Source organism: Pleurodeles waltl, chromosome 10, assembly GCF_031143425.1.
Source record: "Pleurodeles waltl isolate 20211129_DDA chromosome 10, aPleWal1.hap1.20221129, whole genome shotgun sequence".
Lineage (NCBI taxonomy): Eukaryota > Metazoa > Chordata > Amphibia > Caudata > Salamandridae > Pleurodeles > Pleurodeles waltl.
In genome coordinates, this window is record NC_090449.1 from 18811944 (window position 1) to 18828779 (window position 16836).

Genomic DNA, 16836 nt, shown 5'->3' on the forward strand with positions numbered 1-16836 from the left:
CATACTGCTTGCTGACGCACACATTTTCATTGCCTTTCAGCCATTCATCCCCTTTGTCCCATAAGTTTGCATCAATTTTAAGATCAGTTTCTTGTTGTATACACCCACAGCCGTATTACTGTACACCACTTTTAGCCATGCTAAATTGAAGCCACACTGTTGTACAACATAGCTAAGACATTGGCAACACCAGTAGTTCATACATGCCAACGTTTTACAAGAGTAAAGTGGGAGATTCCAGATAATTCGTCTGAAAATGCATGCCCTCCTTTGGCTTCTTCTGGAGCAGAGTTAATTTCAACTGGGAGACAGCCAGAAATCATAATTTTATGCTACCATAAAAAAAAAAAATTTTGGAGGACCATGTCTGAATCTAGTCTATTTGCATGTATGGTAGTTCTCATATTGGAGAGACCAATTGGCTTTGCCAGTGCTTGTTCTCAAAGACTCTGGTCATTTTAAGAAAACCACAAAGGACAATGTGGATATGTGCCAAAGCAGATTTCACAGTACTAGACTAGAAGGTCTAAGCAAAATAAGCCCAAAATGCCCGTTAAGCAGCACTGCATCACACAAGAAGTCCACAAAGCAAATTAGGGTATTCACTATTTTGGTTTAATGGCAAGTGCAAAATTAAGTGCAGCAACATTGTGTGGTCCGTAAAACATTGGTTGTTGAACATGGATCCGACAAATTACTTCAGAGCAAGAGGCTGCAACGTTTTTTTTTTAAAGATAAAGACAGTGAACACTAGCTAGTTGTTCCTACTACCAATAACCGTCAAGTAATACCCCGATTTTCCTTCTGTTACAGGGGCATCAGCATGATCACCTTTGGAGGCAGGTTCGAAGCACCTTTGCCATTGTTCATGAAGGCATGAGGAACATGTAAACTCCTGTAGAGGGGAAGAGACCAGCGCAAGCGACAATGTCACCATTTAAGCTACTGGTATGTAAGACTCGTTACAACAGCTTTTTAGCCCCCTGCCAATGAGTTCTCAGGTAGGAAATCTAATGTGGCTGCCACATAAGGGCAATTTATTGAACCCATAAGACATTACCCCCAAAAGTGTACGGTGTCAAGAAAGCGCAACATTCTTGCTAAGGTTCCCCTATTTCTTGATTTAGCCTTAATGTACAAATGGCTTTGGAATGGTCAGTATTCAATCTAAGTGCTTGTGTAGGCTTGAAAGCAGAAAGAACTGGCAGCAAGTGCTACATTGCTCTGTATTCACATTAGCCAGGAACCAATGAAGTAATACTTAAGTTTTTGATTAACTTATACGATTGCCTACAGTAGGAGAACTATTTGGACGCCATTTACAAGGGGGGAGGGGGAAGAGTGTCTTCAATAATTGCCTTCTACCAGCCACTACTGGCATACTAAATGCCTCCTTCCTTAACACCTAATTACAAGACTTCAGTTTGCAAAGGTAGACTTCACAGCTTCAACTATGCATTTGGCGCTGATGCCAAACATGTCCAAGAGTTCATTAGGCTTCCCACTTCGTGGCACACGGTTCACACCAAGTTGCTGAACAAGGATTCCAGGCTCTCCAGAAACCACTGCAGACACAGCCTCCCCAATGCCGCCTAAAACGAAAGAGCAAGTGTTAAAGGGTATCCTGAACTTTGTGCTTCCCAAATCAAATGTTTAAGTCAAACATGTTGAAAATGAGCACACAAATAGATTGTCTTGTGGAGCCACACTTACAAACCCAACCAAGTAAAGGTTCTGAACTCTAGTCTGCGAGATTCAGATGTTAAATTACGTGCAAAGTGAAAGCCAATGTGCCCCCACTAAGAAATTAGATCGAATAGCTGCACAATCTCATTAAAAATAGTACAGAAAATGCCTAGACCCTTCTGGGTCATTACTTGGGTAGACAGACATGATGTTGTCCACTATAGCATTAGCGTAGTCCCTTCTATCCGGTCACCTGAAAGAGTGCAGTAAAGCAAGTATATTTACAGGTGACAGAAGGCACCTACCTTCTCTGTAGTGATCTTCCACAGTGATGATTCGACCTCCTGTGGCTCTGGCACTAGATATTATGGTGGCAGCATCTAACGGCTTGATGGTGAAAGGGTCGACCACACGCACATTAGTACCTATAGGGAGGGAGAAAAAAATAAAAATGAATTAAAAAAAAATTAAGGGATATGGGATTGCAGGTGCATCCTTCATTGCACAGCATAAAGTGTTGTGCTGTGTTTACATAACATTTCTAAAGTGAAATTAAGCAGCCCTTTTTAAAGTGAGGCACACTGTAAACCCAAGTAAAAGTACAGGGGAGTTTCTCACAATAGGGTGACATTTTGGAACTGGACGCAATGCTGCCGGAGGGACTCACCAGGAACTGCCATGGACTGCTGCGCTGACCTTTGGTCACTTTAAGGAACTGCCAAATGCCTGCATTCACCTTGTGCTGGCCTGCTGCTGGGCCCTGTCGCACTGTGCTCCTTTTTGGTACTGTTGGCAAGGCAAGCCCAAACAAGGGCCACAAATAAGGAGACCTACGGTGCAGGGGACCACCGGCAAGGCTTCCCACGGTCTCAGGGAAGAGAGATATGGGCAAGCCAGCACAAGGTGAATGCAGGCAGTTCCTCAAAGTGACCAAGCAGGTCACAGGTCAGTGCAGCAGCAGTCCATGGCAGTTCCTGGTGAGTCCCTCCGGCAGCAATGTGTCCAGTTCCAAAATGTCACCCAATTGTGAGGAAAACTACTCTGAAACCCACTGTAAACCAGAGTATAAGTACAAAGGGAAGGGGAGAGGAGGTTCCCGCCAGTTACAACTGGTTCTGGAGGTGTCCTCTCCTGTACAGGCTACAAACAGTTTTTTTTGGGGGGGGGGGGGGGGGGGGGGGGGGGGGGGCGCGCGGGGCGCTAAACAACCCTGTGCACAGGCTGTCTGAAAAGTATGCACAAAGCCCAACTGTCACTCTGCCCAGACACGGATTGGAGTCGAGCTGCTAAACACCAGTGTCATAAAAGAGAAATGCTCACTGTCTAGAAGTGGCATTTCTGTACAAACACACCATCAAGCAGCATTTTTTACTACCATACCAAACATGCCTACGCTACCCCTCATAAATTAGACAGTACCCCTTACACATAAGGCAGGGCATTTCCAATGCAATCCTATGAAAAGGCAGCACTCACAGCAGTAAGAAGACAGATAGGCTGTCACTACCAGGACAGGCCACATTCCTAGGCACGTCCTGCCTTCTACATACATGGCACCCTGCCCATAGGGCTAGCTAGGGCCTACCTTAGGGGTGACTTACATGTAGTAAAAGGGGAGTTCTGAGCCTGGCAAGTAAATTTAGATGCCAGGTCCCTGTGGCAGAAAACTGTACACAGGCCCTGCACTTGCAAGCTTGAGACCAGGTGGGGCAAGCAGCACTGCAGGCCCACTAGTAGAATTTAGTTTACAGGCCCTGGATATAGGGATACCACATTAAAAGGGACTTCTAGGTAAAGTAAGCATGGCAATTAGGTATAAGCCAACCATACCAAGTGTAAAAGGGGGAGCACATGCACTTCATCACTGAAAGAGTGCTTAGCCATAACATCAGCCAACAAGGCTGAGAAAATTAAAGAGGAAAAAAGGCTAAAGGTTTGGGGTAATGACCCTGTAAAAGGGCCAGGTCCAACAGTGTGGCTTTAGCTATTCAGATGCTGTGCCTACTCCTGCCATCTAGTGTTGGGCCTGGATGGTTTCAAGTTGTTTTTTCTGTGGTCTCTTGAAACAGGAGGTACTGAGACTCCTCTTGCTGGCAAGGCACACAGTCATCTACTCCATAGTTACTGTTTCTTTCTGACGTCTGGTTTGGATGAGTTTTCTGGTTCACAGTCATGGTGCTCTTTTTGGTTAACACTTGTTCCTTCCTCCATCAGTATTGTAGTCGATCAAGTCTCACTCTTTCTCCATCTCGTGTCAACGTTTGACTTTGCTAGAGCACGATTTGGGTTGACTATGGCTCCCTCTAGGGCCTATGCCTTCAGGGGGTCTACGCCTGTCTCAGTTGCAGCTCTCCACCATGCCGGGACAGTGATGGAACAGACACCCTCACAGTAACGTCCTCACACAGATTCTTGTACTAGGTCAAACCACTGGGCCACCAATGCATTTTGCCCAATGGTAGGCACCAACAGTCACCTTTTAATGTACAACCCCCCACCTCCGGCACCTAGGAAATCAGGGGAACCAGCCACTTCACAGCAGACCACACCTGCATTGGCTCAACCTTCAGTACTTACTGCTTCCACTTCTGTAGTGAGAGCTAAACCACCTCTGGGGCGGAAACACTCAGCAACAACCATTAAGTCCAGCACTGTGGAACCCATTATACACAGACTTAGAGGGGATGGATGTTTAAAGACATGGTTAACCCTCCAAACATCCACTGTCCTGCCAAACCCACTGAAACAGTGGAAGGAAGTGGACAAGGCTACTAGCTCCTCACCCTTCACACATACATCCATCCATCAGCCCACCCTCTTCCTTCACCTTCCTGCATGCTTCTCCAGGGGATTCACTTTGTCAGTACGCCTCAAGGGTTCTCATTCTGTACAGGTGGTTGGGGTGGGCTACACTGGGCTCGCCTCTGCAGGAGAGGCCATTGGACTCCAATGTAGAACTGCATTGGGGTGCAATTAGGTCTGCCTCCTTCCATAAGTTGGATCTTCAGATTTTGGAAACACTTCCTTTTTGAAACACTCACCTCCACCCACCACTCCCATAATTTCCCACGCTCCGCCACAAAAGACATATTTCAAAGCCTAGTACGTAGAGTCATATCTCCTAGGGTTGACAAAAAGTACAAGGCCTCTCCTACTGACCCCATTTGCATTTGTGGCCAGCTCACACCTGACGACTTAGATGGTCACCACAGCCCATAGGAGGGCTAGCTCTCAGGCTCATGCTGATACCCCTCCACCAAACAAGGATTACAAGCACATAGATGCTGTCGGAACAAGAATAGCGGCACCATCAGCCAAACACACTCCTTGCCAATTCCATCAGGCTATTCTCCAGGCAGGACCGCACCCACTAGGATGAAAAGGAGCTCCTCCATCTTCCAGAGAATCACAGGAAGAGATAATGAGATGGTCTGAGGGGAAACAAATTTCCAAGACCTCTATACATTGTGCATTGGATGCAGCAGACACTACCACCAGGAGTGAATGCTGGTCTCCTCCTGCAAAAGGTATGCTTGGCTTCACATTTCAGAATTCAAACTGGAGGTTCAGCAGCGCCTGCTCCACATGCTGTTTGCTGGACAGTATCTACTCTGTCCACATGTAGACCAAACATTAAACCCTTCAGGGAGTGAACCAGGGGGTATTGAACATTATCCGGCATCATTACCTGAAGCTCATTTCCATGCCTTCCACCGTGCTACCTCGCAACCACAAACTCTAAACCAAAGGTTATTCAGGGAAAGGTCCAAGCATTACAAAACCTGTCTATCATCACCAGGAAACAGTATTAACACTCTGGATCAGTGGTCCTGGGACATGACTTATTAAATTAATATTGACATTAATAAAGTGCATATTAAGAAGCAAAACTGAAAGTCAAAATGTTCTGTAAATGTGAAGGAATTTGGAAGCTAAAAATGTAATGCTTGACAGCGCAGCCTGATGGCTATGCCCAAGGCTAAAACCTCAGTGTCCAGACTGCACTTCATCGGTTTGGTGACATCCAGTCACTGACAGACTTGGTAAAAGGCTTCGTCCAAGAGGCTGATCACCTGGATTTTTGCCAGTTCCCACAATATTTGGTCATTACTCTTCTCTGGAGGCAGTCTGTGTTAGCTATACAGAGGGCGAGAATGCCAGGCTTTACAGTCTATAGTGTAAAGTTTTTTTGGCTATCGGGAGTTACTGGGGGCAAGGGCATTCAAATTTAGCTTTGAGAAAGAAGCGGACTACCAGACTTTCCAGTAAAGAGTGGTGATAGAAAATGTGATTCACCCAGGGTAGAATAGTGTCCTGCTAACCATCTGGACTAGAAGTGAAGTGGTTAGTCTATAAAACCTTGGGGGAGGGGGGGGGGGGGGGGGGGGGGGAAGAATACATGCCACCGCATTAAATGGAAACAGGGCTTCTGCTACAGAGATCACATGATCTGTCACAATATTGGATATTGCCTCCACAAAAGGAGACAAATAAGGCCTCCGCTGCCTTTTGTACTATGAAAGTGAATGCAAGGGGGATTACGCTGAACGCTGCCCAGAGGGAAGCAGGACTTTCACAACTGGTACTAGAGGTGTGGGGCAGGCAAGCGATGAGCAGATCAGCCTCTGAATCATAGGAGCCTAGATACTCATCTAGGCAGGGGTGGAGAGTAGAAGTGCATTTAAGGTGTCATTAAGAGAAGCAATATGATATTGAACACATCACACTGGTGTAATATCAGCATTCCATCACTTTGGAAACTTCAAACTTACACCTGTACCCACAACATAATGGAGCAAAAAGCATTCCTGCCCCCCCCCCCCCAAAAAAAAAAAAAACCACACACACAACCAGTGGGAATTCATATTAATCCACGTCACCAACCTTGCTTGGCAAGCTCATCAGCAGCTGCCAGGGCCTCATGCAAAGTGACTCCAGCTCCAATGATGGTAACTCTGTCGGTGTCACTTGATCGGACAACCTGTAGGAGAAATAAGTCAGCTACACGTTAGGGACCTGCTGGCAGAGCAGCTTCAGAATGTCCAAGTCAGCTATTTATCTGCCACCCATGCAAATAATCTCTACCAGATTGTGAATGAGCCGATGCAACTGGCATAGGCTCAATGTTTGTTCCCTGTAAGGAAATGCCTCCTTGGCATGGTTACCCCTGACTTTTTGCCTTTGCTGATGCCAAGTTATGATTTGCAAGTGTGCTGGGACCCTGCTAACCAGGCCCCAGCACCAGTGTTTTCCCTAAACTGTACCTTTGTCGCCACAATTGGCTCAGAGTGCCATGCCAAACTCACTGCCTGTGGCATAGTTAAGTCTCCTGTCTAGCAGGCCTTACAGCCCTAAGGCAGGGTGCACTATACCACAGGTGAGGGCATAGGTGCATGAGCACTAAGCCCCTACAGGGTCTAAGCAAAACCTTAGACATTGTAAGTGCAGGGTAGCCTTAAGAGTATATGGTCTGGGAGTCTGTCAAAAACGAACAACTCCACAGCATTATAATGGCTACACTGAAAACTGGGAAGTTTGGTATCAAACTTCTCAGCACAATAAATGCACACTGATGCCAGTGTGCACTTTATTGTAAAATACACCCAGAGGGCATCTTAGAGATGCCCCCTGAAAACATACCCGACTTCCAGTGTGGGCTGACCAGTTTTTGCCAGCCTGCCACACCAGACATGTTGCTGGCCACATGGGAAGAGTGCCTTGGTCATTCTGTGGCCAGGAATGAAGCCTGTACTGGCTGGAGGTGCTTCTCACCTCCCACTGCAGGAACTGTAACACCTGTCAGTGAGCCTCAAAGGCTCACCCCCTTTGTTACAGCACCACATAGCATCCCAGCTAGTGGAGATGCCCGCCCCTCCGGGCGCTGCCCCCCCCACTTTTGACGGCAAGGCTGGAGGAGATGAGGAAAACAAGGAGTCACCCACCAGTCAGGACTGCCCCTAAGGTGTCCTGAGCTGAGGTGACCCTTACTTTTAGAAATCCTCCATCTTGTGGGTGGAGGATTCCCCCAATAGGATTAGGGATGTGCCCCTTCCCGCAGGGAGGAGGCACAAAGAGGGTGTAGCCACCCTCAAGGACAGTAGCCATTGGCTACTGCCCTCCCAGACAAACACCCCTAAATTCAGTATTTAGGGGGCCCCAGAACCGAGGAAGATAGATTCCTGCAACCTAATGATGAAGGACTGCTGACCTGAAGCACTGCAGTGAAGACTGAGACAACAACTGATTTGGCCCCAGCCCCACCGGCCTGTCTCCCTACTTCGACGAAAACTGCAACAGCGACGCATCCAACAGGGACCAGCGACCTCTGAAGCCTCAGAGGACTGCCCTGCAGCCAAAGGGCCAAGAAGCTCCCGAGAAGAGCAGCCCTGTTCAACAAACTGCAACTTTCTGCAACAAAGAAGCAACTTTAAAGACTGTTTCCTGCCGGAAGCGTGAGACTTTCCACTCTGCACCAGACACCCCCCCAGCTCGACCTGCAGAAAACTAACACTACAGGGAGGACTCCCCAGCAACTGCGAGCCCGTGAGTAGCCAGAGTTGACCCCCCTGAGCCCCCACAGCGACCCCGGCAGTGGAAATCCAGAGGCTCCCCATGACCGCAACAAGGGACCCAACGCCTGGAACCAACACTGCACCCGCAGCCCCCAGGACCTGAAGGAACCAAAGTCCAGTACAGGAGCGACCCCCAGGCGACCCTCTGCCTAGCCCAGGTGGTGGCTACCCCGAGGAGCGCCCCCCCCGGTGCCTGCATCGTTGGAGACCCCCGGGTCCCCCCATTGCTTTCAATACAAAACCAGACGCCTGTTTGCACTCTGCACCCGGCCGCCCCTGTGCCACTGAGGGTGTACTTTCTGTGCCTGCTTGTGTGTTTCCTCCCCCCCCCCCGGTCTGCCCTCCGAGGACACAGGTGCTTACCTGCTGGCAGACTGTAACCGGGGGGACCCCTGTTTCCATTGAAGCCTATGTGCTTTGGGCACCTCTTTGACCTCTGCACCTGACCAGCCTTGAGCTGCTGGTGTGGGGTCTTTGGGGTTGCCTTGAACCCTCAACAGTGGGCTATCTTGGACCCAACTTTGAGACTTGTAAGTGTTTTACTTACCTCCCCCCAGGAACTTGATTTTTACATTGTGTCCACTTTTAAAATAGCTTGCCATTTTTGTCAAAACTGTACATGGTATTGTGATTATTCAAAGTTCCTAGAATACCTGAGTGAAATACCTTTGATTTGAAGTATTACTTGTAAATCTTTAACCTGTGGTTCTTAAAATAAACTAAGAATATATTTCTATATATAAAAACCTATTGGCCTGGAATGGTCTTCGAGTGTGTGTTCCTCATTTATTGTCTGTGTGTACAACAAATGCTTAATACTACCCTCTGATAAGCCTACTGCTTGAACACACTACCACAAAATAGAGCATTAGAATTATCTTTTTGCCACTATCTTACCTCTAAGGGGAACCCTTGGACTGTGCACACTATTTCTTACTTTGAAATAGTATATACAGCGCCAACTTCCTACATTCCCTTAAAGATTTATACACAAGCATCCTATTGCAATTCCTCTAGAGCCGTGTATTAGCAATGCTGAAGACTGTGCTGCATTACAAAAAAAAAAATATATATATATATATATATTTTTTTTTTAATGCTGTAACCAAAGTTAGCCGCCCCTCCCCAAAACTAGGCAAACTATTTCCGAGACCTGTTGAGTCGGAAGTCAGTGAATCCAATTACAATGCTACCTGACAATACCTACACAAGGTCATCATTGCATCGACCTAAGATCTTGCAAAACGTGCAGGAGTTGGTGCGCAAGTCAATTCAAGTCAAATGTCTTTAGTGCGGATGCTATATTAATTTCTTCAGTCATCTCATGATTACACACACAAGCCAAGCATACCACTATAAGAGAAAAAAGGAGCATAACTGATTGATTCAGTGACTGCCAGATGACAGCATGCTTATTTAAGATCCCTGTATTTTAGGCACAGGTGCCTTTTATATACCCACCTTTGCTTGTCCAATTTCAAATTTCTCTTCAGGGGAATAGATGACTGCAGTCTCGGGGCGGCTCGTTCGGATGAAGCAGATACCCTGGGATAAAAGTACAGGGTGAAACCAATTGCTTTTGTGAACAAGGCCTGTTATTTTAGGCTAAGACACCTATCAAATACAAAATGGTTACCTTGGTATTGGCAGCAAGAACAACGGCATGCTCTGTGGAAACTGCATCACTGGGGTAGAACACAGTGCACGTTGGGACAGCCCGGAACATTGCCAAGTCTTCTAGTGCCATCTGAGAGGGTCCATCCTCACCTGAAAGAAACCAAGCAGGTCCTAATAAGGGAAGACTACTCCTTCACCTACGTAGCCTCCCCCCCCCCCCCCCAAAGAGGTATAATCCCAGAGTAGACATTCAGAGTGTCGACTACTTCTTTCTCCCCACTCAACTTCCACTTCCCAGTCAAACAGCATTGACCAAAGCAGCTTGGTCTCAGAAGACCAACAGCTCCATAAAGAGGTTTACATCCACCTATAATGATTGTTCGCGGCACCTTCCAATCACCCCCCCTTAAGAGAAAGAAAAAAAAATAATTAAAAAAAAACAACAACAAAAAAAAAACAAAGAAGTGTGCCTTATCTGCTCAAGATTTTCACTTAACTTACCAATAGACACACCACAGTGAGAGCCACAGAGATTAACATTGGACTGAGAGATTGCACCCATGCGGATCTGGTCGTATGCTCTTGAGAAGAAGGCTGCAAAAGTGCTGGCAAATGCAACGGTGCGACTGCGGGTGGCACAACCCATTGCTACACTCACCTGGGGAGAAGGGCACAAGATAATCTCTATAATGAAGTGCCGAGCAGAACTAAAGATCAATGTGTGCACACTACATCTTTCAGAAGGTGTAAAGGTCGAAGTGTTTCAAGTTAAGCTACTTACTGGCTAGCACAGTAAATCACAAAGCAAAGTCTTTCACACCTCCCACAGAGCCTTGCAATTTAAACATGAATTAATAGTACTTTTAAGCAACCCTTTTAAACTTAGTACGCTCACAAACAGATCTAAGCAGCTCATTTTAAGTTACTCAAAAATCCAATCCTTCGAAAGGCCAAAACAATTAGGACTGCCCATTCTGTGCAGCATTAAGAAAACACAATTATAAAATATTTGTTCAAAAATAGTGGTGTACGTTTCAGACTGCCACATTTTCATTTTAATGAAGTAGGCCCCTTTGATAAATTAAAACTAGAGTGCGTGACTGGATCGTAACTAATCTTCAGAGAATGAAGGCCTCAACCCTTTAGGCAGAATTCCTCAGTTTTCCATGGTCTCATGACCAGTGGAGCTTCACTGGCTATTCAACAAAACCATTCAGGCAATTAAAATGGACTTTGAAGCTACTCATTGGCAGCATGAAACTATATATGGAAGTATCTAATAGGCAACAACCTCGAAGGACTTTTTTTTTTTCGGGGGAAGGGGGTGGGAAGACTGTTGGTCAGCCATGAAATGCACTGTCATGTCAGCCAAGGAGCGGCTATTTATGTCGACAGCTGAATCCTCTTTTGGGATTCAATCAATGCAGTCTCCCCTCCTGCTTTCAAGGGATGATGAGGGGGCAAGAACACTTGGAGGGCAATAGTCTTCCTAACACGGAAAGGTGTTACTTCTTTCAACAGAAATGTAGCTCGAGTTCTCAACTCCAGTTTATCAGGGGGGAAAAAAAAGAAAAAAAATTAGGTCTAAAGTAGCTGGATCAAGAGTGAGCTGCCCTAACTCATACAACTAGCCCATGTAATATTGCAACCAGAAATGTTTTAAGGATCAAAATGTGTAGCAGCATCTGCATTAACTACGGAAAGAGGAAAGGGGGGGGGTGGGGGGGGGGGGGGGGAACCACCACAACGATTAGCCTTTAACGGTGCCTAAGACAAGCCTACACAGGGCAAACGAGAAGGCAAACAATAAAACATCCAACAACTGGCCTGTAATTGGTCCATTTGGCAGTTAGCGCACCAATCCATAAACTTGCCCAAAGACCTGGTGTACAGAGTTTCATGGAAGGGAGTCTTGTTGCCAAGATCACCTTGTGAGTGAGAGGAAAAGGAATATACTGCTGCGGGTCTGTCTCCATGCATGGAGGTGCAGTTTACACAGGCCCAGATGAAAGACTGCCTGGCTGTGACAGAAAATCCCCTGAAGCAGCAGCTTGCTCGGAGACGGACGCTCAGACTTTCCACATGTCACGCTCCAATCAAGAGCCACTATGACTTGGACCTGGTTGTTCCTAACCTTCAGAAGTCAAGCGGGCAGGTGCAGGAAGGCATACAGGAGTCCAGAGAAGCACTCGAGGGAATGAGTTAGAGCCTTCTTCGGAACTCCACTATGGAAAAACTAGACATTGGGCGTTCGGTGGTGGTAAAGAGAGACTGTATTCCCCATTCCTGAAAGTTGTCCTGCACCATCTTCAGTTTTATCTGAAGATGCTCAATGTCACAAATAGCAGCTGAGTTGGTCTGCCCTAGCGTGGTTTATGACCAGAGAAATGTCCTGATATAGCCACTTCCAGAGGTGGAGTCTCCCAGCACAGGCAGGAGCAAAGGTCCAACCCTGCCCTGCTTGTTGCAGTACCACATGGCAGTGATGTGGTCTGAGATCTTTTACTAGACTGAAGGTTGGTAGGAGGGCTTTCAAACACCAAGTGACTTGCCCACCATTAACAGCCTGGTCTCAGGCAGAACCCAGACTCCACATCAGGGCCCTACAATCTCCACCTCACCCAGATGGCCTCTCCGAAGCAAGAGATGCATGAATCACAACAGTACGATCTGTCTGGAGGTGTAGTAAGGTAAGGGGCTGCCATGGCTCAGCCACCACTGCAGGGCTTTTCCAGTCTCCTACAAAACCTGGATGGGATCAGAGGTTCTCCCTCGTGTGGTGCCCACAAGGACTTCAGATCCCAGTGCAGAGCCCACATGTGCCATCTAGCATGTCAGACAAAAACTGACAGACCGAGTAGCCTCAGTCATCCTCATTAAGATCTAGGGCACAGGCTGAAATAGAGATGGGGGTGCAGGCAAAAAATAGATTATTCTGCGACATTTTGAAACTGCATCTACCTCTTGGGGTGAAGCACACAGCTGTCTTTTTAATTAAAAAGAAGGATTTGCTAGATAGGGGCTCATGTCACCCAATTTTGCTTATTAATTCAGATTCTAAATACACACCTTATTTCAAATCATCGTGCTTGCATTACTACTGCACTTGTGACCCTATGCAATATGGTTTAATACCCTCAAAAGAGATAGCCCTCAGCCTGGCTACAGCGACACATGAGGTTGCAGGGAAGTGAGCCAGGCCTGCCCGAATGATCCTGTTGGACACTGAAAAAGGTGTTAATGAAAATGTCACTTACCCAGTGTACATCTGTTCGTGGCATCAGTCGCTGAAGATTCACATGTTGTGCATAGCCCGCCATCTGGTGTTGGGTCGGAGTGTTACAAGTTGTTTTTCTTCGAAGAAGTCTTTCGAGTCACGGGACCGAGTGACTCCTCCTTTTGTCTCCATTGCGCATGGGCGTCGACTCCATCTTCGATTGTTTTCCCCGCAGAGGGTGAGGTAGGAGTTGTGTTGTAGTAATAGTGCCCATGCAATGGAGTGACTAAGTATGTACCTATTTAAGGTTTAAATAATATATTTACAAATGTACAAAGCTTAAGCTAACTTCCGAACTGCTACAGGCTCCCGGGGAGGCAGGTGGGCACATGTGAATCTTCAGCGACTGATGCCACGAACAGATGTACACTGGGTAAGTGACATTTTCAGTTCGATGGCATCTGTCGCTGTAGATACACATGTTGTGCATAGACTAGTCAGCAGTTATCTCCCCAAAAGCGGTGGCTCAGCCTGTAGGAGTGGAAGTAGTTTGAAATAAGGTTCTTAACACGGCTTGACCTACTGTGGCTTGTTGTGCGGATAGCACGTCTACACAGTAGTGCTTGGTGAACGTGTGAGGCGTAGACCATGTGGCTGCCTTACATATTTCGTGCATTGGAATATTTCCTAGAAAGGCCATGGTGGCACCTTTCTTTCTGGTTGAGTGTGCCTTTGGTGTAATGGGCAGCTGTCGTTTTGCTTTAAGGTAGCAGATTTGGATGCACTTAACTATCCATCTGGCTATACCTTGTTTTGATATTGGGTTTCCTGCATGAGGTTTTTGAAATGCAATAAATAGCTGTTTAGTTTTTCTGATGTTCTTTGTTCTGTCAATGTAGTACATTAATGCTCTTTTGACATCTAATGTATGTAGTGCCCTCTCAGCTACGGAATCTGGCTGTGGGAAGAATACTGGTAGTTCTACCGTTTGATTTAGGTGGAATGGTGAAATAACCTTCGGTAAAAATTTAGGATTAGTCCTTAGGACTACCTTATTTTTGTGTAGTTGGATAAAAGGTTCTTGTATTGTAAACGCCTGAATTTCACTTACTCTTCTTAGAGATGTGATGGCGATGAGAAATGCAACTTTCCAGGTTAGGAATTGTATTTCGCAAGAATGCATAGGTTCAAAGGGTGGACCCATGAGTCTTAAGATGTTGAGGTTCCATGAAGGAACAGGTGGTGTCCTTGGTGGTATAATTCTTTTGAGGCCTTCCATAAACGCTTTAATGACAGGTATCCTAAATAGTGAGGTTGAATGGGTAATCTGCAGGTATGCAGATATTGCTGCGAGGTGTATTTTAATGGAAGAGAAGGCCAGGTTCGATTTTTGTAAGTATCCCACTACATCCTTTGGAGATGCGTGTAATGGTTGAATTTGATTCTGATGGCAGTAGCAAACAAACCTTTTCCATTTGCTTGCATAGCAGTGTCTAGTGGATGGTCTTCTAGCTTGCTTTATGACGTCCATACATTCTTGTGTGAGGTTTAAGTGTCCGAATTCTAGGATTTCAGGAGCCAGATTGCTAGATTCAGCGATGCTGGGTTTGGATGCCTGATCTGTTGTTTGTGTTGTGTTAACAGATCTGGCCTGTTGGGCAACTTGACGTGGGGTACTACTGATAGGTCTAGCAGTGTTGTGTACCAAGGTTGCCTTGCCCATGTTGGTGCTATTAGTATGAGTTTGAGTTTGTTTTGACTCAATTTGTTTACTAGATATGGAAGGAGAGGGGGAAAAGCGTACGCAAATATCCCTGACCAGTTCATCCATAGGGCATTGCCTTGAGACTGCCTGTGTGGGTATCTGGATGCAAAGTTTTGGCATTTTGCGTTCTCCTTTGTTGCAAATAAGTCTATTTGAGGTGTTCCCCAAAGTTTGAAGTAAGTGTTTAGAATTTGGGGGTGAATTTCCCATTCGTGGACCGGTTGGTGATCGAGAGAGATTGTCTGCAAGTTGATTCTGGATCCCTGGAATAAACTGTGCTATTAGGCGAACGTGGTTGTGAATTGCCCAGCGCCATATCTTTTGTGCTAGAAGGCTCAGCTGCGGTGAGTGTGTCCCCCCCGTTTGTTTAGATAATACATTGTTGTCATGTTGTCTGTTTTGACAAGAATGTACTTGTGAGTTATGATTGGTTGGAATACTTTTAGTGCTTGAAAAACTGCTAGCAGTTCCAGGTGATTTATGTGCAGTTTTGTTTGATGTACGTCCCATTGTCCTTGTATGCTGTGTTGATCGAGGTGTGCTCCCCACCCCGTCATGGAAGCATCTGTCGTGATTACGTATTGTGGCACTGGGTCTTGGAAAGGCCGCCCTTTGTTTAAATTTATACTGTTCCACCATAGAAGCGAGAGGTATGTTTGGCGGTCTATCAACACCAGATCTAGAAGGTGACCCTGTGCTTGTGACCATTGCGATGCTAGGCACTGTTGTAAGGGCCTCATGTGCAGTCTTGCGTTCGGGACAATGGCTATGCAGGAGGACATCATGCCTAGGAGTTGTAATATCATTTTTGCTTGTATTCTGTGTTGGGTACATGCGTTGTATGATCTTGTTGAAATTTTGAATTCTCTGTGGACTTGGAGTGGCTAATCCTTTTGTTGTGTCTATTATGGCTCCTAGGTATTGTTGTACTTTGCACGGCAGAATGTGTGATTTTGCATAGTTGATGGTGAAACCGAGTTTGTAGAGGTATTGTATGACCTGATTTGTGTGGTGTGAGCACCTTGTCAGTGAGTTGGTCTTGGTTAGCCAGTCGTCTAGATACGGGAATACGTGTATTTGCTGCCTTCTGATGTGTGCAGCCACTACTGCTAGACATTTTGTAAAGACTCTTGGCGCGGTTGTTAAACCAAACAGCAATACTTTGAATTGGTAATGTATTCCTTTGAATACAAACCTGAGGTATTTCCTGTGCGACTGATGTATTGATATGTGGAAATACGCGTCTTTGAGATCTAAGGTGGTCATGTAGTCCTGTTGCTTTAGCAATGGTAACACCTCTTGTAGCGTGACCATGTGAAAGTGTTCTGATTTGATGTAGGTGTTTAGTGTTCTGAGGTCTAGGATTGGTCTCAGTGTTTTGTCCTTTTTTGGTATTAGGAAGTACAGTGAATAAACTCCTGTGTTTGTGTTTCTGGTACTAGTTCTATTGCAATAATGCTTGAACTTCTGTTTCCAGAAGGTCTGAATGTTGTTTTGATAAATTCTGTGCTTTTGGTGGTATGTTTGGAGGGATTTGTAGAAATTCTATGCAATAACCATGTTGGATAATTGCTAAGACCCAAGTGTCTGTAGTTATTTCCTCCCATGCTTGGTAATACGGACCTATTCTTCCCCCCACTGGTGTTGTGTGGAGGGGATGAGTGACATGTGAGTCACTGCTTGGTTGCAGGGGTTTTGGGGCTTTGAAATGTTCCCCTATTCCTAGGGAATTGTCCTCTGTATTGGCCCGAAAGCCTCCCCTCTGGTACTGTCCCTGGTAGCTGGACGGTATTGTCTGTGAGGTGCTGGCTTGTGTGGCCTGACCCCAAAACCCCCCTCTAAAGGTTGTCTTGCGGAAGGTGCTGTAAGTGCCTCTGCTCTGCGGGGAGTAGTGCGCGCCCATGGCTTTAGCAGTGTCAGTGTCCTTTTTCAGTTTCTCAATTGCCGTGTCCACCTCTGGTCCGAACAGTTGTTTTTCC

At 46.2% G+C, this 16836-nt stretch overlaps 1 protein-coding gene across 1 annotated transcript in view; it reads right to left on the reverse strand.

Annotated features, from left to right (window-relative positions):
* Positions 1-593: 593 nt before the first annotated feature.
* TKTL1 (transketolase like 1) overlaps positions 594-16836 on the reverse strand; it is a 38870-nt gene continuing 22627 nt past the window's right edge. The window contains exons 9-14 of the mRNA XM_069209455.1: positions 10377-10533; positions 9895-10025; positions 9720-9803; positions 6571-6667; positions 1992-2111; positions 594-1592 (exon numbers count right to left, since the gene is read on the reverse strand). Coding sequence (XP_069065556.1) covers positions 1420-1592; positions 1992-2111; positions 6571-6667; positions 9720-9803; positions 9895-10025; positions 10377-10533 — 762 coding nt within the window. The 3' untranslated portion in view covers positions 594-1419. The remainder of the gene's footprint in view (positions 1593-1991; positions 2112-6570; positions 6668-9719; positions 9804-9894; positions 10026-10376; positions 10534-16836) is intronic.